General features: G+C 45.9%; 1 protein-coding gene across 1 annotated transcript; it reads right to left on the reverse strand.

Annotated features, from left to right (window-relative positions):
- Positions 1–354: 354 nt before the first annotated feature.
- Positions 355–24,055, reverse strand: MYL10 (myosin light chain 10). The gene is made up of 7 exons (XM_081890744.1): positions 23,924–24,055; positions 15,765–15,854; positions 14,439–14,514; positions 13,342–13,446; positions 7,961–8,039; positions 2,014–2,062; positions 355–703 (listed from the first exon to the last, which is right to left on the reverse strand). Exons 1-7 carry the CDS (start codon positions 23,924–23,926, stop codon positions 605–607), a joined length of 501 nt encoding a protein of 166 aa, XP_081746870.1. The 5' UTR covers positions 23,927–24,055; the 3' UTR covers positions 355–604.

Below are 24,055 nucleotides of genomic sequence, written 5' to 3' on the forward strand. Positions count from 1 at the left end.
ATTCCCTGAAGCCTTCACACTTTATATGGCCATTTTGAGCAGGGAACCAAAGACACCTTTGTGTTATTCCAACAAGCAGGTTCCTCGGTTGGGTCTTCAGATTTAAAACAGGTTCCAGTACTCATCTCCTGCTCACATTAAGCCAGGTTGGAGGGTTATAAAAAGAACCCATCCCTGTTTCACAAAGATTCCCTCCATCCCTTGTCTTTTTCACATATCTCCTGGTGTTTAATAAAGGGAAGGGGAAGAGGTGGAGCTACATTACACTTCCCAACATCGAGAACATCCCGTTTCTACATTGCTGATGACAACAAAAAACGAGAATACACAGAAGACCAAGCAGGGAGATAGATACAAAATGGTATCTTCTGCTTTTATTTATAAAAATGCCCAAGATTATCTAGCACGGCCTTCAACAATCTGCTGCTCCCCAGTTGTTTTCTACGTCTGATGGCAGTTGTACTCCAAAGCACGAGGAGGACCCCAGGGTGATGAAGCCTGGTGAAAAATAATGGTTTTCATCTCACTCAGCTTCTTCTGAAGCTGGACCCTCCAAAGAGGCAACAGTGAACAGCCTTCTCTTGATGGATCATCTCAGCATCTTCTAGTCTTTCTCTTCACCATGAGTGATAACATAAACAAGGTTCTTGTAGTCCAGGTTGCCGGCAGGATCTGGAGGGAATGCGGTGAACGTTTGTTTCATCTGAGGAACAGAAGAAGGAAATAAAGATTGGAAAGGACGGGATGGGAGTTGCATCTCAACTGTCACAGGAGCGTGCTGGTAAGCAATCACACGGTTCAAAGACTGATTGCCTACCCCTGCTCTACCCATTAGTTGGTACCATTGAAGAGAGCCACTGTAATCATGCAGGAGCCATATTTCTCAGAGTGCTGGCTGCAGCCCAAGGTTCCACAAATGGACCACACTCCACTCTATGCTGATGTGGAGCCTTCCATAGGGAGCTGGTGTCAAACAACAACATTGAGAGCTAGTGTGGTGTAGGGTTAAGAGTGTGGCACTGGGAGACCAGGATTTGACCATGAAGCTCATTGGCTGACCTAGTCACAGTCTCTCAGCTTAACTTACCTGTCAGGATAAAATGGAGAAGGATCAGAACTATGCATGGGGGAGTACAAGAATTATTGAAAAGCATTGAAAGTACTCAATAAAGAAGATTGGAAAACGTTTATTGAATATATGGGAAATAATTGTGTACAGCTGAAAACGCTGGCAGCATTAAGATAAATTCAACAGTGTAAATAAGTTTTGTTGGATGCAATAATGGAATACTGAACGGTATAGTTTTTGTAAAATATGCAGGGATTTATGATATGTAAAATGAACCATGGAAAGAGAAGGAGGGAAATCATTGATATGCTAAGGATGTAAAATGAGTGTCTTAAATTGTAAAACAGAAAACTTAATTGAAATTATGTACAAAAAAGAAAGTGCTCAATAAACTGAGGTTATGCCTCCCCTAGCCTCAGCCTGCCCACCAACCAAAGCCTGCTCCCCCTAAAGTCCTGCTCTTGGGGGTATTTTTACTTTTTACCCGTGACTTCCTCAACTTTAGGGGGCAGTCTCCTAAAAAGAGCTCAACAACTTTGGTGGATTTCCAAAAATAAAAGCTGAACAACTTTGTCTGCCCCCCACAAACAAACATGCCCCCCACAAACAAACAAAACCATGGCTACGCCCATGGAACCATGTAGACCACCTTGAACTCCTTGGAGGGAAAAGTGGGATATAAATAAAGGAAATAAATACAGAAACTGGGACGGTAAGAAGTTCCCCCTCTAAAGGACCATCAATCTATCCATCCCAGACCAGCTCTTTCCCCCATTTATCTCAAGATAACCAGACTCCCAAGGACTACCCCTGGCAATCTCATGATGCCATCTCAACCATCAAATCTGGAACGAAACAAAAAAAAATGGAAATTGTTCTTATCAAATAGAAAAATCTCCACATTTTCAGGAAATAAAGGGAGTGCAGCATGTAAGGAATCTTACCTCCTCTTCAGTAAACCGGTCTGCCTGTGTCATGAGCATTTCCTTCATGCTGTTTGAAATAAAGCAAATCTATTTAAGGGCCATGGAGGAGGCCACATTTGCAATCTGTACTGTGCTCAAACCTAACAGGAGTACGTAGCAGGACAAATGCAGTGCTGGCGCCATTATGGCTGAAGGGGTGGAATCATAGAACTCTAGAGTTTGAAGGGATCCCATTCCAGCCTCCTGCAATGCAGGAATCACAGATCCACTGTGTCCCATTGGATCCTCCTCGTGCTAGAGAAGCAACTGCACGTGAATAGAGCCAGGTCAGTATGTCTAAGGGTGTAACTGGTGGTGCTTGGAACAGATGGATTCAAGTGAACTAATTTGCTGAATTACTGTATTTTTTGCTCTATAAGACTCACTTTTTCCCTCCTAAAAAGTAAGGGGAAATGTGTGCGCGTCTTATGGAGCGAATGCAGGCTGCACAGCTATCCCAGAAGCCAGAACAGCAAGAGGGATTGCTGCTTTCACTGTGCAGCGATCCCTCTTGCTGTTCTGGCTTCTGAGATTCAGAATATTTTTTCTTGTTTCCCTCCTCCAAAAACTAGGTGCGTCTTGTGGTCTGGTGCGTCTTATAGAGCGAAAAATACGGTAATTCGGGAAGCTCTGAGTCACATCTGAAAGTAGTTTCTGCAATGTCCGGGTGAACCGAACAGGAATTAAGTTACTTTTGTGCTGATTTTTTGGAGGCCGCTTTTTAATTCACACACACACATTTCATTACATTCATTGTGTTTCATTGTAGTCATCATTTCCCCCCCTTATCTGTAAAAGGGATGTTCCTGTTTAAGCTTAGGAAATAGACAAAACAACTGTTCCTGTTGTATTACATGTGCCTTCGGATGTTGCCTTAGTGTTCTTAAGTACATTTTATCCTTCAGGTGAGCAGCTAGTGAAACTCTGAAGACTGGAAAAAATCGCCATGGGAATGAATTTTGAATTGAACTGTGAAAATTGAACTGGAGCAGAAGTTGTTCCATTTTGGAGGGGGTGAACTCGCACTGGAACTAATCCTGTTTTGGAAGGGGAGAACTGGAACTGGAACTTATCCTCTTTGAAGACAGACTTCCCAAGCACCAATAATCTGGTTTGCCACCAAGAGAAATTGGATGTTGGACAAAATGTGCCACTTTTGGTCTCCCTGTTTCCATTTTTCCTCCTCTGTGTCCACCTGCCTGTATCTGGCAACTGTCCTAAATCTGTTGACTCCAGTCCATGAAACTTTCTGCCGCAAGACTCTTCTATTGATTTGGTTTCCAAAGAGGCTCAGTCCTCTCTCTCCCTCTCTCTCTCTCTCTCTCTCTCTCTCTCTCTCTCTCTCTCTCTCTCTCTCTCTTTCAGAAAGCAACCCATGTCACTTGGCATCTTCTATTCACATGCATCCAGTGTTTTTGGAAAGAATGTGAGGCCAGATTGAGGGCGGCGGGGGTGGCTGAGGTGGTGGTGGCGAAGGAGGAGGATCAAATACAATTTCGAGCTTCAGAAGCACAGCACGGCAGCCTCTGGCACCATTACACATAAGAAGGACTGAGTAAAGAACCCCACAGTTTCCATTATTTATTTTATAGAGAAACAAAGACTCAGATTTTCCTAACTAAGAAGCCGTCAGCTTCCCTGCAGTTGTTGTTTTCCATATTACTTGTTTCTTTGCGGGGAGGGAGGAGACAACAACCCCCAGAATCAGACACATAGAAACAAACTGGGTTTATAAAAACAGCGCCTGCCCTGGGGTCCTGATGGTATCTGTCGCGGCCAGTTTCAGCTCGTTCCAATATTTTCAGTCCCAATATTTGGTTTCCTAGTAAGTCACAGAGAGCTGCGCTTTCTTTTTTTTCTTCCAAAAAAGAAATGGCACGGAACAAGTTGTGCGTTAATTGAGATAATCTGGCGTACATTGTAGCCTCAAGAAGAGGTCGGTGGGGCTGTGGGCAGCACCAGTGATGTCTGGATGAAGATCCAAGAAGGATTTGATCCTTCTGTGGCTCCATCAGACTGTCTCCTGCAGTCTTGGGGAAGAAACAATTGAGACTCACAACTGCATCTTCCTACTCTTTGCACTTAAACAAAAGGAAAGTGTAAGTTCCTTAGGCACCTAATTCTGATCTTTCTAAGCTAGTGGACTCAGCGGCGGAGGAAGCCGATTGGGCGGCTGGGGCGGTGGGCGTGCCTTGTGCCCAGGGGCGGGGCCAGCCAGGGCAGGACACTCCGCAGAGCCTCCAGGGAGTTTTTCTGCCTCCTCCCCCTCAGCCACCCTACAGCTGAGGGGGAGGCGGTGGGCGGACCATTTGGGGCAGTGCAGAGCCTGTGGGTGCACAAGCCACTGCGTCACTCCCAGGAGAGACACGTGACTCAGGCACTGTAGGCCCTGCGGTGAGTGCCACTCGGCATTTTGTCACCCCCTCAGTGGTGACACCCGGGGCGTGCTGCCCCCACCACACACCCCTTCCTCCACCCCTGAGTGGACTCTATAATTATGGAGAACAACCCTCTTCATTTTGAAAAAGGGAGGAACAGAAAATTCTCTCTTGGGACAAAGAGTATCTGAAGGCCACTGCAACACAGAATTGAACTGAAAACTGGCCTAGTTCACATGCTAGAAACCTCCTTTGATTGTTGGTTGAGGATTGACAAGTAAGTCGAAAGAGGAGAGGCAACTGAACTCCCAATCCCATATCCCCCCACATTTCTCTGATGAAAATAAGGATGTCCTATTATGACAAACCTAGACAGCATCTTAAAAAGCAGAGACATCACCTCCCAACAAAGGTCCGTATAGTCAAAGCTATGGTTTTCCCAGTAGTGATGTATGGAAGTGAGAGCTGGACCATAAAGAAGGCTGGTCGCCGAAGAATTGATGCTTTTGAATTATGGTGCTGGAGGAGACTCTTGAGAGTCCCATGGACTGCAAGAAGATCAAACCTCTCCATTCTTAAGGAAATCAGCCCTGAGTGCTCACTGGAAGGACAGATCATGCAGCTGAGACTCCAATACTTTGGCCACCTCACGAGAAGAGAAGACTCCCTGGAAAAGACCCTGATGTTGGGAAAGATGGAGGGCACAAGGAGAAGGGGACGACAGAGGACGAGATGGTTGGATAGTGTTCTCAAAGCTACCAGCATGAGTTTGACCAAACTGCGGGGGGCAGGGGAAGACAGGAGTGCCTGGCGTGCTCTGGTCCATGGGGTTGCGAAGAGTCGGACACGACTAAACGGCTAAACAACAACAAATTCCATACCCTCTAACACTTCTCTGATGAAAAAGGGATGTTCTACAGAAAAGTGGACATTCTTGGATCAAATCAGAAACTGGGATGGCTTCTGTAAATCCAGGACTGTCCCTGGAAAACAGGGACACTTGGATGGTCTGCAGTCCTAGAAGGGTATGCAATTGGAAGTGCCTGCCTTCTATTCCAGTCTGTGAGCTCACTTGTGGATGTGAGGTTGGACCCACAATGACTTCCTGCATTGCTCAGGAAACAGAGCATTGCTTCTGCAAACAGGATATGGAAGGAAGGAGAGGGCTCTGGCGTCATGTATGCGCAGGTCTCTCACATACGCACATTCCTCGCAAACAAGCGGGAAGGGAAATGGGATATTCTGGGCTTTGAAAATGTGGACTTTGGAGAAGGTGGTTGGCCACACTTTAAATACAGCTAATTTCCGTCACAGTCCAAGTTGGTGCAAATTTGTGGAGTGCTGTTTGGTATCAACAAGATTGTTATTGGACAGCTGTGGGAAGCATAATCGCAACGCTGTGCTCTCTTGCTTGTGAGTAAACCTCATAAACGTCAAGGGAACTTTGCAACCTGAATCGCCAAACTTTTCCAAACGCCATGCCAGTTTTTGTTTTGTTTGCCCACCTTGGAAGGAGGCTGTTGCCTGTTGTCGAGCTTCAACATCGCAAAGGACAGTGTGCCCAATCTCTTTCTCATCTCTCTATCCCTCTGTGTGGTAAGAGTATGGTGTTTAAGGCAATATAGATATCACATATCTTTGCCATCACATTCAAAATCAGTTCCAAAACTCCCAAATGAGTCACGATTTTCCAAGTGAGAGGTGAAAACACGCAGTGGAAAAAATGAAATGCCCCAAAAGGATGTTAATTAGATGAAGGTTCTTATTAAAAGGTCAGTCACCGCCAATGGAGGTGGGGGGGGGGAGGATTCTGCTGTTGTCTTTCCTTCTTCACATGGAGAAATTCTATTAATGAATAGCAACCATCGCCTTGAAAGCAGAAAGACTTTCAAAGGGATGTGTGAGCCACGCTACAAAAATTATTAGAGTCAAATGTCTAAATGCTGGAATTATGTGAAATGAGGCTGAGCATCAAATGCAGCCATGGGATTGATTTAATGGTTTGTTATGTAATGATTGACATTACCCTTGGGTCTAATAAGAAAACAGTATGTTCTGTTGTGTGGTGATGAGCTAATGAAATTGTCTTGTGACTTTGGCTAGGTCGGGCAGGGACCATTTTTGGTGGGGTGTTATGGGTGTCCTTTTCCAGCAAGAAAAACCCCGCAGTTATGTATTACACATTTATATTCCACTTTGTATTATGAAATTGTGGGTGCCCTTGATCCTCCTCTCCCAGGATAAGACTAGAGGTGGCATTAACTGTGTGGGTGCAGGTAAAGTAGGAGGGGGAGCATTGTGTAGTGGCTAGAGCCGCTTCAGCCCCTTCAACACTTTCCCTGATGTGCTAGTTCTCTACATGCAGGGACAGTTTTTGTTTTTGTTTGTTTTTGTTGTTGTTTAGTTGTTTAGTCGTGTCCAACTCTTCGTGACCCCATGGACCAGAGCACGCCAGGCACTCCTGTCTTCCACTGCCTCCTGCACTTTGGTCAAACACATGCTGGTAGCTTCAAGAACACTGTCCAACCATCTCATCCTCTGTCGTCCCCTTCTCCTTGTGCCCTCCATCTTTCCCAACATCAGGGTCTTTTCCAGGGAGTCTTCTCTTCTCATGAGGTGGCCAAAGTATTGGAGTCTCAGCTTCACGATCTGTCCTTCCAAGGAGGACTCAGGGCTGATTTCCTTCAGAATGGAGAGGTTTGATCTTCTTGCAGCCCACGGGACTCTCAAGAGTCTCCTCCAGCACCATAATTCAAAAGCATCAATTCTTCGGCGATCAGCCTTCTTTATGGTCCAGCTCTCACAAAAAGAAGGCTGATCGCCGAAGAATTGATGCTTTTGAATTATGGTGCTGGAGGAGACTCTTGTTTACATGGGGATTACCGTATTTTTCGCTCTATAAGACGCACCAGACCACAAGACGCACCTAGTTTTGGGAGGAGGAAAACAAGAAAAAAAATATTCTGAATCTCAGAAGCCAGAACAGCAAGAGGGATCGCTGCGCAGTGAAAGCAGCGATCCCTCTTGCTGTTCTGGCTTCTGGGATAGCTGCACAGCCTGCATTCACTCCATAAGACGCACAAACATTTCCCCTTACTTTTTAGGAGGGAAAAAGTGAGTCTTATAGAGCAAAAAATACGGTAATTTGTGTCTGCAGCACAGAGTAGCGTGCATGGGAGCAAATAGAGGCTGAAGCTGGGTTAAAACTGGCCCAGACCTTTATTGGTAACAGCAAACGGTCTTCCTTGGGAGGTGATGAACACTCCCTCCTTGGAGGTTTTTAAGCAGAGGTTGGATGGCTATCTCTCATGAATGCTTTAGCTGGGATTTCTGCATTGAAGGAGGTTGGAATAGATGACCGTTGGGGTCCCTTCCAACTCTACCATTCCATGATTTGATGTTTCGATGACTGCTCACAGAATCTGGCATTCCACAGGGCAGGGATCCAGCCATTGGGCAGTGCAATACAACAGACTGGCAATGAGTCACAAACTTGACAGAAGCGAAATTAACATGGGGAAGAGATTCAAAATGAAGTGAAAACTTACTAATCTGCTTTCACATGACCTTTTCCTTCTCTGTCGAAAACCCTGAAAGCATTCAGAATGATCTCTTCCGGATCTGTGCCTATAAGGGGAACAAGCAGAGATTTATATTTCCAATACTTCTGTGCACACATGTATCTGTGGTTCACACCACAAATGAACATAATCTGATTTCACTCCACTCAGTTACTGGGCACTTGAGGACTGGCAGATGAATGTGTGAACATACTCCAGTAGAGAGCACTGCATTGTTGGTAGCCCAGACAACTCATGCAAGCCCAGCAAGTCACATGCTAACAGTAAATAAATGATCTCCATTTTCCAATCATCTGTGTAACTAAAGAGCCAACTTTTACCACTTATCACATTAGGCTTCCCACGAATATTGTCACATACATGCGTGCACACATACATACGCAATCTATCACCCTCATCGTACCGCAACCTCCTGTGCTGCTTACAGAAGAAGACCAGACCGTTAATTTCTGCATTATCCTAGAAAATGATCCCTATATCAACATTCACAGTCGCCTATGGAGAACGTGGGTGGTGCTGTGGTCTAAACCACTGAGCCTAGGGCTTGCTGATCAGAAGGTCGGCTGTTCGAATCCCTGCGACGGGGTGAGCTCCCGTTGTTCAGTCCCTGCTCCTGCTCACCTAGTAGTTCGAAAGCATGTCAAAGTGCAAGTAGATAAATAGGTACCGCTCCGGCGGGAAGGTAAACGGCATTTCTGTGTGCTGCTCTGGTTTCACCAGAAGCGGCTTAGTCATGCTGGCCACATGACCCAGAAGCTGTACACCGGCTCCCTCAGCCTATAGAGCGAGATGAGCACCACAACCCCAGAGTCGGCCACGAATGGACCTAACGGCCAGGGGTACCTTTACCTTTACAGAGAGCAGAACTGACACTTAAGCCACCAACAGTCCCATCTCAGTCCTACAAAGAACCTGGGCAACCAAGAGAACAATAGCAACACAGGAGAAGTAGAATATGTAGAATTAGCAAATTTATCTAATAGAATAATAGATCAGGAAGATGGAGTATTTAAGGAAGCGTGGGAAATGTTTGGAGAATAGCTGAAGAATCAGGTTAATCTGCTTAAAACTTTAGCAGGGTTAGTGTAAAGTTAGCAGTGTAAAGTATTAAATATATAGCGGGAAGGGAGAAATATGAATATATGGGGAAATCACTGTTCCACTGCTGAACAGCTCCTACTGCCAGAACGTTCTTCCTGCTGTTCAGGAGGAATCTCCTTTCTTGTAACAAACCATTGGTTTGGCTCCTACGCCCTGGAGCAGCAGAAAACAAGGTTGCTCCATCTTCCATGGGACAGCCCTTCAGGTATTTTAAGATGGCTATCAAGTCACTTCTCTGTCTTCCCTTCTCCAGGCTAAACATTCCCAACTCCCTCAACCGTTCTTCATAAGGCTAGGTTTCCAGGCTGCCCTCCTTTCCACACCTTCCACTTTGTCAGGTGCAAAGGAGAACAAAGATGCTGTCATAGCTGTCAACGTTTCCCTTTTTTAAAGGGAAATTCCCTTATTCCAAATAGGATTCCTTGCAAGAAAGGGGAAAAGTTGACAGCTATGGATCCCGTGCTTTTAATAAGTGTGGAGTAGAAGGAATCTCTAGCTGGAATTAAGATTGCCAGAAGAAATATCAACAACCTCAGATATGCAGATGACACAACCTTGATGGGAGAAAGTGAGGAGGAATTAAAGAACCTTTTATTGAGGGTGAAAGAGGAGAGTGCAAAATATGGTCTGAAGCTCAACATCAAAAAAACGAAGATCATGGCTACTGGTCCAATCACCTCCTGGCAAATAGAAGGGGAAGAAATGGAGACACTGAGAGATTTCACTTTCTTGGGCTCCATGATCACTGCAAATGGTGACAGCAGCCACGAAATTAAAAGACGCCTGCTTCTTGGGAGAAAAGCAATGACAAACCTAGAAAGCATCTTAAAAAGTAGAGACGTCACCTTGCCAACAAAGGTCCGTATAGTTAAAGCTATGGTTTTCCCAGTAGTGATGTATGGAAGTGAGAGCTGGACCATAAAGAAGGCTGATCGCCGAAGAATTGATGCTTTTGAATTATGGTGCTGGAGGAGACTCTTGAGAGTCCCATGGACTGCAAGAAGATCAAACCTCTCCATTCTTAAGGAAATCAGCCCTGAGTGCTCACTGGAAGGACAGATCGTGAAGCTGAGGCTCCAATACTTTGGCCACCTCATGAGAAGAGAAGACTCCCTGGAAAAGACCCTGATGTTGGGAAAGATGGAGGGCACAAGGAGAAGGGGACGACAGAGGACGAGATGGTTGGACAGTGTTCTCGAAGCTACAAACATGAGCCTGACCAAAGTGCAGGAGGCAGTGGAAGACAGGAGTGCCTGGAATGCTCTGGTCCAGGGGGTCACGAAGAGTCGGACACGACTAAACGACTAAACAACAACAAATTTGAAACCCCGCAAATTAATTGCTTGCAAGGCAGAGAGCTTGATAACTCCTTTGAGCCGGGTTCTCCTGCTGCGGAAAGAGCTTGTTAAGTTCTCATACTTGCTTATCAGGCTCTGGGAGGCTCTTGTGAGATATTATGGGGACTCAAACAGTCCTCCAAGAGCCTGCACAAGAGCCTACCAGAGCCCGGTAAGCAACTCTTAAAAGCTCTCTGCCTTGCTTGAAAGCTAAGGATGGCCATATGAGGGTGGTTTGGCTATGTACATTTTTTTCAAATTCCTGGAACATAAGCCCAGCACAAGTCACTTTAGAATCATAGAATTGTAGAGTTGGGTGGGACCCCAAAGGTCATCCAGTCCAACCCCCCGCAATGCAGGAATCTTTTGCCCAGCATGAGGCTAGAACCCATGACCCTAAGATTAAGAGCCTCATGCTTTACCGACTGAGCTATCCCAGGTCTGTAGACACGATGACACCGTAGGGATTGTAAATGGCTTTCAACTGTTTTTAATATTGTGTTTTAACATTGTAATGCATCCAAGGACCTTTGAGTGAAGGGCAGGTAATTACTGATGATGATGACAATGATTTATACAATTAGCTGTGCTAGAAATCTGTTAAAGCCATCAAAGCATTGTCAGCGCAGGAGCAAGGGGAGAGAGAGCTGGAACTCTAGGAAGAAGCTGGAAACTTTGGTTAGTGATATATACCCCACTGCCAGATGAGCAGCAAACACACACACCCTCCCGAAAGCATTCTGTGTTAATGTCAGCCACATGGGCCTCTGCTCCACAAAGAATTGGAGGAAATGCAATTTGTATACCACGCAGAGATGCCGCGCTGTCCTCAAAGAGACCACTTTGTGCACCAGCTAATCAATAGGGAATGCTTGCCGCAGAATTCCACTTCAAAGCTCAAGAGTCCAGTAGGATAACAGACTACAAACTGCTTCTTTTTTTTTTTTTCCACCCAAAGACAGTATGGGATGGAAGACCCCGCCGCAACACTGATTATTTTTTAAACAAATTTGAGAGATACCAAACTGGCTAGGCAGAGCAAAACAGCAGCAGAGGAAGTGGACTTCTACTGAGTCATACCATTGGTCCATCCTGTTCAGTACAGTACGATCGCGTCTTGCGTGGGGGTTACGTTCCAGGGATGGTGCCTATATGCAAAAGTGTGTGTTGTCCCAAGCAAGTACAAAGTAAGTGGACTTAACTTTTTATTAGAAAAAAACAGGATCTGCACTGGAGGGTCAGGCCTAAGGAGCACAGCAACTCTTATTTCATAGGTCTTGCCCCCATGAAGCAGTTGCAGAGACTGAAGATCCTCACCTCCAGGGTTTTCCCCAAGCAATCTGAGACCAAGCCTGCATGCCTGTCTTTGCTCTTCTCATTTCATGCCACTTCTTGTCCTGGGAGACCATGGGGGAGGGGAGCTGGTCGCGGAAGGAGAGGGAGACACCCGTGCCTCTTCACTAGCCAGACTCATCTCTGCCTCTTGGCCTCCCTCCTCTCCAGCCTCTGCTTCTGCCTCCGCTTCTGGTCTTCTCTCTGCCACAGATTCTCCCCGCTCACTAAGCCCTGTTACCTCTTCAGCTTCTGACACCACTTCTCTCCAGTCTTCTCCCACTTCTCCCTCTGACTGCTAATTGTCGTCCCACCACCAATTCCCCAGCTCTGAGCCTTCTTCCCTTGGGGGGCTGCCCAGCAGGGGCGGAGGAAGGGGGCGGTGGGGGCGGGTCACCCCAGGTGTCACCACTGAGTGGTGTGTGTGACAAAATGCCTTGGGCACTCACCACAGGGCCTGCAGTGTGCCCAAGCTACAGGTCTCTCCTGGGAGTGACACAGTGGCTTGGGCACCTGCAGGGTCCGTGCTGCCCCAAACAGTCTGCCCACCGCCTCCCTCTCAGTTGTAGGACAGCTGAGTGGGAGGAGGCAGGCAGACTCCTCGGAGGCCCTGCGGAGTGTCCTGCCCTGGCTCGCCCCACAGGTGGCTGGCCCTGCCCCTGGGTGCAAGGCATCCGCACCGCCCCAGGTGCCTGAACGGCTTGCTCCGCCACTGCTCTCCAGCTGACTCCTCCCACCATTCCTCTGAATTCAACCAGTCCATGACATTGGCATGTATACCTGAACCATCGCTCCATGAACAAAAAATTGCAAGCTGCAATAGCTACATTCCAGTATACCTCGGATTCATAACAACACCAGCAGCTGCCTTCTCTAGAGTCAGACTTTTTTGTCCATCTACCCTGGTGCTCATTACTCTGTCATTTTTGTTAGAATTCCTGCTCCGTGATCGCAGTCATGGGATTGCTGTCTATCACATGACGGTGTATGTTTTGACTCCACAGAGTGGGAAGTGACATAGACAGGATGTTAGTATTACTGTGTTCCATCAAGTGGGACTAATGTCCTTTGTTCTTTTTTCCTTTTCCTTTTTTGCTGTCTGATGCTAGAGAGAGAGGGAGCCATGTTTCAGTGCTCCATGTGTGTTTATATGTAAATAAAGTAGATTAGCCAAAATGCTGAGTTGCTGAGGTCTGTCACGCGACCTGCAAAGACTCTGTGGATCCCTAAGTGTGCCGAGGTCTGTTGGCATGGGTCGCTGTGATGTTTGGGCTGAAGAAAGCTTTTGAAGCTCTTGAATGAATGACCAGGAGGGAGAGAACATGCCAGTCAGGCATGTGACTCTACCAGAGTCTTACTTGAGCATAGGACGAGCTCTTGACAATTTTTCCATGTCACCTGCTATCGGGTCCTTCTGACTGGAGGGCCAAGGAATGAACCTTGGACCTCTGCATATGCAACATGTGCTCTGCCATTGAGCCAGTTAAACTGCCCTGGCTCTGCCCCATGCAAAGGATTCTGGGAACTGTTTGTAAACAGAGATTCGCGCACACCGTTTGACCACTGGTTTCTGCTTACCTTTGAGCTTCTCACCAAACATAGTAAGGAAGACGGTGAAGTTTATGGCCCCTGGAGCTTCCTTGATCATTTCTTCTAACTCTTCATTCTTGACATTCATGCGACCTATGATAGAACAACGTTCTTGTCGTGACAGTAAATGGAAATGGTGGCAATCAGCCATGAAGAATTATATAGCTGTAGGTGTGTGACATCATCCAGAGATCTGCACATGCACCTGAATGAATGATACGCAAACCACCGCTCCAAAATCTCTAACCTAATATTGTCTTTTCTTCATATTTGAATAGAGCTTGCAGCAAAGTGTAAAAACCTTAAGAGAACAAAATCACTGCTCATATTTTGAACCTGGGGACACTGTGGAAAACTGAAGAATTGTCAGGACAAGAAGAAGGCCACAGGCTATAGAATGACTCCAAATTACAAGGGTTATGGGTGAAGGGAAAATCAGTTTATTGGCAGAAGTTATTGCCTTCTAACTAATGATCCCAGAAGTGGCAGCACCTGAGGTTTTGGCAGAAATTTATTGGTTTGGTGGAGTGGCAGGTGTAAAAATAAATAAGCTGGAATTAGAAACAATGTAAAAACCTTTGGTGCAAAATTGCAGACCCAGGTTGGCTGGGTTTACCATATGGTGAAATAAACTGAAGTACTTGGGAGTGTTTATCCAACACTTCATGCACAAATCGTGCCATCACATTTTCTGTGTCGTCTCTGATTGGCTAGAATAAACCAACTAACACAAGAAGGTTCAGTCTTCCATCTTGATTCAAAATGGTATCCAATTTGATCCAAACATAGATGAAAACCTGCTCCTCTATCTCAGGAACCATCGTGAATAATAATAATAATAATAATATTTTTTATTTATATCCCACGTTCCCCAGTCAGAACCGGGTTCAGGGTGGCTAACATCAAAATATATAATACATTAAGACATAAAATTCAGCAATTGGCTGAAATACAGCTTAAAATCGGATTAAAATCAAAATAATGTGGTTACCAATATCCTAAGAGACGTCCAAACGCACAGCAAACAAACAACTTTCCAAAATACATATTAGATGCCAGTACACAAAAAAGTTTGTGCTTTTTACCCAATGCAGCAAAGGTGTCTCTCAAGTCAGCCTTGTCAATGAAGCCATCTCGGTTCTGATCCATGATTGTGAAGGCCTATTGCAAAATACAAAGAGTGAGAGATTGGCTTATAACGAGGCAAAAAACCCTCTGTAGCCTCCAGCATTTCGTAAGCGGCTAACTGGGGTCCATTAATTTCAACACGTCTGCAGTAAGTAAAACGTGAATGGATTCAACACTTTGCATATGCTTTCAAAACTAAAATACACATTTTATATGCACTTCGTTACTTTTTTTTGTGCCAAGAACAATATGACGAAATTTGGAGAAGTGTCTGAGGCAGTTGGAGGATGGATGGCAGCTAACAGATTGAGGTTGAATCCTGACAAGGCAGAAGTACTCTTTTTGGGGGACAGGAGACGGGGAGGGGTGGAGGACTCCCTGGTCCTGAATGGGGTAACTGTGCCCCTGAACGACCAGGTGGGAGTCATTCTGGACTTACAGCTGTCCATGGAGGTGCAGGTCAATTCTGTGTCCAGGGCAGCTGTTTATTAGCTCCATCTGGTACGCAGGCTGAGATCCTACCTGCCCGCGGACTGTCTCACCAGAGTGGTGCATGCTCTGGTTATCTCTCACTTGGACTACTGCAATGCACTCTATGTGGGGCTACCTTTGAAGGGGACCCGGAAACCACAACTAATCCAGAATGCGGCAGCTAGACTGGTGACTGGGAGCAGCCGCCAAAATCACATAAGACCTACACTGGCTCCTAGTACGTTTCTGAGCACAGTTCAAAGTGTTGGTGCTGACCTTGAAAGCCCTAAACAGCCTCGGTCCAGTATACCTGAAGGAGCGTCTCCACCCCCATCATTCTGCCCAAACGCTGAGGTCCAGCGCCGAGGGCCTTCTGGCGGTTCCCTCACTGCAAGAAGCCAAGTTACAGGGAACCAGGCAGAGGGCCTTCTCGGTAGTGGCGCCCGCCCTGTGGAATGCGCTCCCACCAGATGTCAAAGAGAAAAACAACTACCGGACTTTCAGAAGACATCTGAACGCAGCCCTGTTTAGGAAAGCTTTTAATGTTTAACAGACCATTGTATTTTAATATTTTGTTGGAAGCCGCCCAGAGTGGCTGGGGAAATCCAGCCAGATGGGCGGGGTATAAATTATTATTATTATTATTATTATTATTATTATTATTATTATTATTATTAAAGGCTAACTTCATTGTGGTCCATGTATTAGTTGAGCAAGTGCAAATCAGGTTGCTTTGTTTAAAAACACAGACCAAACGAAATCGTCACATATCCCAAGGTCAAGTGTCTTGCACAGCCTTGGGGAGAACTTACCTCTTTAAATTCTTGGATTTGGCTTTGATCAAACATAGAGAATACATTGGAGCCACCTCCTTCCTTCTTGTGTCTGGCCATTTTGGGTGCCTGCAAATTAAGAATGAGAATTTTATTTATTATTTATTTATTTATTTATTTATTTATTTATTTATTTAATATACCGCCCTATACCCAAGGGTCTCAGGATGTTTCACAGAATAAAGTCAAGTTATAAAACCACAAAATACCTAATAAAAATAAAAACAACAACCCAATAGCCCCCCACCAAAAAAACCCCCACCACATTTTAAAAGGCTATAGGATGTAAATCAGATCAAACAAAGGCCTGGTTAAAAAGTAACATTATTGCCTGGCACTTAAAGGTGTATAATGAAGGCGCCAGGTGAACTTCGCTGGGGAGAGCATTCCACAGACGGGGAGCCACTGCAGAGAAGGCCCCGTTCTCGTGTTGCCACCCTCCGGACCTCTCGAGGAGGAGGCACACAAAGGAGGCCCTCAGAAGATGATATCGGTCCAGGTAGGTTCATATGGAAAGAGGCAGTCCTTGAGGTATTGCAAATAATCCTGGGAGGGGGACTATACCCAGGCACCCAAGCAGAGCGTGACTCTGGTCCTGATGAGAATTCAGACTGAAATGAATTCAACTTTGGAGTCCAGCAGCATTACAGACTACAATCCACCCCGGTGATTTCCCTTTCCCTTGGGCCAGGCCCCCCAGCAAGGGTAGACCAGCAAAAAATATTGACACAGGATATAAAATGAATACATGATCTCATTTTTACTTTAATAATAGAAATGATAATATTTGTACTTTTTGAGATATTAAGACCTTAATGACAAATATCAATAAGGTAAGCACCCACACAATCATAGCTGGACTAAATGTACACATTAAACTTGTATATGTAATGCAACACAATTTGTATCACGCAACAACTTTGTTGCATTCACATGGCGTTCACTTACGACAACATACGAAACCCACAAATGTTTCTGCATATAAGATCTCCCAGTTTGCTCTGAATGCAGAGACTTTGTATGCGACGAGGAAGTGCTCCTTAAAAGGAGGAGGAACTTTGTGTGGATAGCGTCATTATATAGTTTAGACACTAGGTGGCGAGAGACCTAATCGGGGTGCCAGTTTAAATGTAATATTGGGAGGGCCCAGCTAAGTCCTGACTATTGATGATGAGACACGGCTCACACGCACCATTTGAATAGCAATGCCCATCAAATTTGGGGACACCCAGCCCCCTCAAATATATTTTGGGGGGGGGGGCAAAGGGACCTCAGCCCCTAGGAGCCAACTCCATCTAATTACGGTATAACAGGTGGAGTCAGGAGTTTCTTGTTGCTGTTTTTGTTTTGAGAGAGACGACAAAGTTCTTATCTAAACCCTTTTTCTGTTTCCTTTCCTTGGTTATCTGTCAGGGGGTTCAAAGGAGTTGTACCTGGGACCACAGTAAAAAGGGGGGCAAGGCTGGAGCTAGAGTGGGATAGGACCCTTCTTCCCCCCTCTTTTTCTGCCACACTTTCACCCCCCCCAAAAAAGTTACAAGTGTCATAATAACGGATCTGGATTTTTGAGGATTCTGCAATGCTGTCATTTTTAAATTTAAGAAAAACAAAGAGTTAAAAAATCCCCAACACTTTAAAATAAATACTTGAAAATAAATGAAACAGTGTGCAAAGATAAAACCAGAGGCGAAGATGCATTATCCTCGCTAAAGATTTTCTCTGCAATACAGTGGTACCCCAGGTTAAGTACTTAATTCCTTCCGGAGGTCCATTCTTAACCTGAAACTGTTCTTAACCTGAAGCACCACTTTAGCTAATGGGGCCTCCCGCTGCTGCCGCGCCACCGCTGCACGATTTCTGTTCTCATCCTGAAGCAAAGTTCTTAACCTGAAGCACTATTTCTGGGTTAGCGGAGTGTGTAACCTAAGTGTATGTAACCTGAAGCGTATGTAACCCGAGGTACCACTGTAATTCTTTACATTTCTCCTGGCTGCCGGGGTTAGGAAGTGAGGAGAGAAATGAGAGCAATGGACTGACGCAGTTGAGCAGACTGTGTGAATCACACTTGCCATCCAGGGACTGAGACAGGACAGAGACTGTGTGTGTCTGTGTGTGTGTGTTTGTGAGAGAGAGAGAGAGAGCGCAGAGAGGGGGCTAAACTAAGACCAGAACCAGAGGCAGAGTGGAGCAGTGGTTAGAGCGCTGAACTGGGACCTAGGAAACCGGGGTTCAAATCTTCACTTGGCCATGAAGCTTACTAGTCCCTGCCCCTCGGTCTGACCTACCTCACAGGGTCGTTGTGGGAAATAAATGAGGAGGGGGAGACCCACGTACGCCACCTTAAACTTCTGGGAGGAAAAGGTGGGATATAAAGGAAATAAACAAACAAACTTGCAGGCAGCCAATGAAGCTGCATGTCGGAAGATTCGGGGCGAGGGGGGAAAAAAAGGACTTCTTCATGCAGTACATAGTTAAACTATAGAACTCCCTACCACAGGAGGCAGGGATGGCCACAAACTTGGATGGCTTTATAAAAATAGGGGGGCTGGAGAAATTTGTGGAGGACATCATTGTCAGTGGCAGCATGGTGGAAGGCAGCAAAGCTTCTGAACAGCAGTGGCTGGAAACCTCAGGAGGGGAGAGGGCTCTTGTGTTCGAATCCTGCCTCTGGGCTTCCCATGGGGGCATCTGGTTGGCCACTGTGAGAACAGGACGCTGGACTAGATGGGACCCTGGTCTCGTAGAAAGAGCTGGAAGTCCCCTGGAGAGTCCTGCCGTCATCTCTGTTTCCCTCCCCCGGGATTCCATTTGGATCCGGTGTGCTGCGATCTTTTGATCCTCTCCTTTTATGGACGGCATTCCATACCTCTGATCATTATTATTTTTTTTATTCCTCCTTTTTCCAGTTCTAGCTATAATTAGATGATAAATCTAATCCAGGCTTATGCCTCAGTTCATGGTGTCACGGCAGAGATGCCGGCGAGGTGACGTTTAGGGGGATCCAAGAATGGAAAAGAGAGTTTTGTGTTCCGATTTAAAAAAGAAAGAAAGAAAGAAAGAAAGAAAGAAAGAAAGAAAGAAAGAAAGAAAGAAAGAAAGAAAGAAAAGACATTCATAGGGACAGTGGGAGGAAAGGGGGATTCTTTGCACACAATTTCAATTTCAACTTCAATTTCAGGCAGCAGGCAACTGCCTGCCAGGATAGAAGCTCTGAAAGTGGTGGGGATTACTTAGCCGTGATTCCTGCATTGCGGGGGGTGGGGGTGGACTAGATGGCCCCTGGGGATCCCTTCCAACTCCACAATTCAATCATGCTATGGCATGTACATTTCGTGAAATCAACAAGGAAGTTCATTATCTACCCTGGAGGAAAGCGGACCGCAAGAGCCCATGGCAACAACTCTCCCACATCAGACATACTCTTCCCGACGGCGGCCAAACGGATGCCCACAAACAAGGCTTAAATCTGATGGCATCCCCCAGTTATCTGTCCCCGGCACCTGGTGTCCAGAGATAGACTTCCTCTGAACAAGGAAGTTCCATTTAGCCATCCTGTCCTATAGGCATGACTACTGTATTTTAATACTTTGTTGGAAGCTGCCCAGAGTGGCTGGAGAAACCCAGCCAGATGGGCAGGGTATAAATAAATTATTATTATTATTATTATTATTATTAACCCAACCTCCCGATCCTCTTTGAATAAGAACATCCCGGACTGATGGGTCACACAAACATACGCGTCAAGTGTCCCTATTTTCCTGGGACATCAGGGAATTACAGAAGCCATCCTGGCTTCTGGTTTCATCCGGAAGTGTCCCGTTTTCCCCCTTCCAGCACTGCCCCCGAGCACGGGAGGAGGAGAAGCCGGTGCTTGCACTTATTGATGGAAACCTCCTGAAGCTGAAGCCTTGCGCATGGGGGAGACATTTCCCCTCCGGAGCGGAGGTGGTGGATGTGCGCTCTTGCTCACACTGAGAGCCAGTGTGGTGTAGTGGTAAAGAGCGGTGGACTCGTAATCTGGGCAACTGGGTTCGTGTCTCCGCTCCTCCACATGCAGCCACTGGGTGACCTTGGGCTAGTCACACTTCTCTGAAGTCTCTTAGCCTCACTCACCTCACAGAGTGTTTGTTGTGGGGGAGGAAGGGAAAGGAGATTGTTAGCCGCTTTGAGACTCCTTAGGGTAGTAATAAAGCGGGATATCAAATCCAAACTCCTCCTCCTCCTTCTCTTCTTCTTCTTCTTGGCTTCTCTCTGCTGCTGCCAAAGCTGCCACCGCTGTCATGGTGGCGTGAGGTGTGGCGTGGGCAGAGGAAGCAAGCGAGGAGGAAAGGGAGCGAACATCTGCCAGGGAGAGGCTGTGGCAGGCGAGGCAGCCAACTAACTCAGGGGCAGGCGAGGCAGTCAGCCGAATTACGTGGCAGCGCAGCACCAAAAGACACACACACACCCCGATTTTCAGTTGGAAAATGTTGCAGAGGTTTACAAAAGGTTTGCCTAGTCCTGCATCCAGGTCATTCGGGAAAGCAGGGTTGGAAGGCACTAGCCTTCTCCCAGGGAATAGGGAAATAACTTCCCCTATGAGGAAAGGTTATAACATTGCCCCCTCTAGGGTTGCCATATTTCAATAAGTGAAAATCCGGACACAAAAAATTATTTTTTGGCATTTTTTTTTTTTGAGTTTTTCTTGGAGTGTGGAGTGGGGTTCTATCCAGATGATATTTCTGACAGACAATCCCAGATATGTCTGCGAAATCCTGGATGTATGGCAGCCCAGTTATATTTTATTAAATTTTCAAAACAATCCCATACGTACTCCAATACATAATGATTTTTTTCTTTGGTTTTGTCGACTTCCCACCCCATTTCCCATGGTGTTTTTTTATTTCTCCCCCTTGCTGCACCCTAACTTCTCTCACCACAACGACAATACAATGCTCTCTCATTCCTCCTGTTCCTCATGGTTCAAATCCAGCTCGTGAATCCATCATACTATAGTATTTCTTTAAATAATCCGAAAAAGACTTCCCTTCATGGAAGGGTTATAACATTAGAGGCTTTTTAGTATGGGGGGAAAGGCGAGGAAGGGGGGGGGGATAACAGAAATCTATAAAATTATGCATGGAGGCGGGGGAGAAGAAATGAAGTTTTTTTCTCTCTCTCATAGCACCACAACCCAGTGGGGTCATCCAAGGAAGCTGATTAGCAGGAGAGGGAGAAAAGGCAGACGGAAGATTTGTAGGGTCTGAAGAGAAACTAGCGCATGAAAGTAGACAGGGAGGAAGTTTGTCTCCTCACAAGACTTGAACTTGGAGATCCTCCAAGCAAAGTGGATGATTCAGGACGGAGAACAGGGAGGCAGCTCCCTCTGCAATGAACTCGCTGAGGAACCGGCTACCAAAAGATGAACTCCATGTTCACCCATTTAAAGTACTACGATAACCGCTGTAAACCGCTGTAAAGCCCTAAACGGCCTCGGTCCAGTATACCTGAAGGAGCGTCTCCACCCCCATCGTTCTGCCCAGACACCACAGCGCCGAGGGCCTTCTGGCGGTTCCCTCCCTGCGAGAAGCCAAGTTACAGGGAACCAGGCAGAGGGACTTCTCGGTAGTGGCACCCGTCCTGTGGAACGCCCACCCACCAGATGTCAAAGAGAAAAATAACTACCAAACTTTTAGAAGACATCTGAAGGCAGCCCTCTTTAGGGAAGCTTTTAATGTTTAACAGGCTATTGTATTTTAGTGTTTTGTTGGAAGCCGCCCAGAGTGGCTGGGGAAACCCAGCCAGATGGGCGGGGTATAAATAATATATTATTATTATTATTATTATTATTATTATTATTATTATTATTATTAAACAGTCATGGCTTCCCCCAACGGATGCTGGGAACCGCAGTTCATTGAGGGTGCTAGAGTTGTTAAGAGAGCCTTTTTTCCCTCACAGCTACAGCTTCCACGGGAAGAACGATTGCTTTTTAACCACAAAGGGAACTGTTTCTAAATTTGCACAAATTGCATACTTCAGAATGAAGTGGTAGAGGCCATGTGGCGACATGTTGGGCTAGGGCCCGTTCAGCCATGAAGCTCGCTTTTTTGATCTTGGGGCCAGCCCTTATCTCCCAACCTAGCCTACCTCACAGGGATGTTGTGAGGAGAAAGTGAGGAGAGGGGAAGAACTGAATAGCTGCTATTCTAGGATTCCCCTTCCCCAGCCCTCGAGATTCAGGGCCGCCGCAGTTCCCTGCCTTCCAGCGATTATTGTCTTACTTCTGACAACAGAGGTTTGTCTCCCAGTAATCGTTTGAAAGTAGCATTACAGAAAGAGCTGAAACTTTACGATGCTATAAAACCCCAGTAATATTTATAAATCCTTTTAAGACATCGTAAAGTGTGAGAGGTGGGGAGGGGGCAGCGGGGGGTGGGGTGGGGGGCGGAAAGCCTCCCTGCAGAGCTCATTTGGCATAATTACATGTACATTTCTCTCTGATTAATAAAGAATGATCGTTTCCTTATGTATAGACGTCCTCGGGTTGCTTTCATTAAGAATATTACCATCATTACTTGCGATAGGAATGGATTTCCCCCCCCTACCCTTTTTGCCATTTTGAACATGTTTGATGCTTCCCTGAGACTCTGTGTGCTTCAGAAAGTATTTTTTAAAGCACAAATTTATTATTATTATTATTATTATTATTATTATTATTATTATTATTATTATTCATCCCTCTTTCCATTTTAAAAAATGAACAAAAAGCTGCTTACAATGCAAAATAAGAAGGGGAGCAGGCCTTCACAGGACTTGGAGACATAGCTGTCAACTTTTCCCTTTTCTTGCGAGGAATCCTATTCGGAATAAGGGAATTTCCCTTAAAAAAAGGGAAACCCTTGAACGTATCTTATCATAGAGAGGTGAGCATCTTGCAAAGCATCCAGAAGGCTCCCCCAGTTTTCTATTAAACATTAATCCAGCACCCTGCAGCCTCCCTAGCTGCCTGCACTTATTTATCTTTGTTTACTGAAAAACAGTTGCAGACGGCTTAGCATTTTAGACGATCTGTAAGCCTGTTTTCTGTTAATCTCCCTGATCTGAAAAATCCCCATGGGAGAAGTTACTTCCTAATATCTTCCCCTGAGCATTATTTTCAGGGGAAAGGCTATGGGTCAGTGATAGAGCATTTCCCTTAGGTCCCAAGTACAATCCTCAGTATCTCCAGATAGAGCTGGAAGAGAACCCTGCCTAAAACCCTGGAGAGCAGCTACCATTCAGTGTAGACAATACTGGGCTACATGGACCAATGCTCTGACTCAATATAATGCAGTTCCATATGTTCCTTATTTAAGCTGGGGTGGCTGCCTTCTGAGCACCTGAGACTGGCACCGTCATGGATTTCTTCTTAAGGGACATCTTTCCTGATCAGTGGCGTAGCGTGGGTTGTCAGCACCCGGGGCAAGGCAAGTAATTTGCACCCCCTAACCCGTGGATTTGCGCCCCCTAACCCGTGGATTTGCGCCCCCTAACCCTAACCCCCAGATGTTGCGCCCAGTGCGGCCGGGCCCCCCTGCACCCCCCATGCTACGCCACTGTTCCTGATAGCTAAAAAAGCCCCCCCCCCCTTTCAGAACTGATTTCTTTAAAACTGACTTTTAAAAAACCCACTTCACTTTTAAAAAAGAATGGTAAACACCTGTCAGGCACAGAGCAGCCAGCCTCCCCACCTTCCAATAGAAAACCCAGCTGAGGATATCCATGAGGTTTTCAGGAAACCTGGGCACCCAAGGAGGCTGCAGAGCGCAGGCTGCCAGAACAATGATTTGCAGCATGAAATAAAAGCCTCCCCTGGCCACCTGGAAAGCAGTGAAACCCCTGCCCCCCCTCCCACCCCCAAGAACATCACTAAAATGTTCTTTTCCCTTTGATAATTTTGAAATGCAATTTTTTTGTTTCTTAGTAATTGAAGGAGAATGGGTTTTTTTTTTAATAAAATAAAAAAACCAGGACAAATTTTTTGGCCACAGCACCAAGGAGGAAATAAAGAAGGAAGGAACTGATTGCAAAAAGAAGACATGGGTTGCGCAAGATTAAATATAAGGATGAATTTGCTTTGCCTCCTAGGGAAGGGAAGGAGGGAGGAAGGAACCTACCATATTGGAGTTCTTCACTGCTGCTATCAATCCACCAGCCAAACGACACAATGACTATTGTCCCTCTATATATAGCAGCATTTGGGGGTAAAAATATGCTCAGCCCAAGTTTAGACAATAGATGTGAGACTG

Source organism: Podarcis melisellensis, assembly GCF_964234715.1.
Source record: "Podarcis melisellensis genome assembly, chromosome: 15".
Classification (NCBI taxonomy): domain Eukaryota; kingdom Metazoa; phylum Chordata; class Lepidosauria; order Squamata; family Lacertidae; genus Podarcis; species Podarcis melisellensis.

Bases quoted from the DNA above. Each gene is read 5' to 3' on its own strand.
- MYL10 (XM_081890744.1), bottom strand. The intron at 13,447-14,438 runs GTAAAAAGCACA...GTTCTATCATAG, and splicing joins AGACACCTTTGCTGCATTGG to GTCGCATGAATGTCAAGAAT. The intron at 704-2,013 runs GTAAGATTCCTT...TCTGTTCCTCAG, and splicing joins ACCGGTTTACTGAAGAGGAG to ATGAAACAAACGTTCACCGC.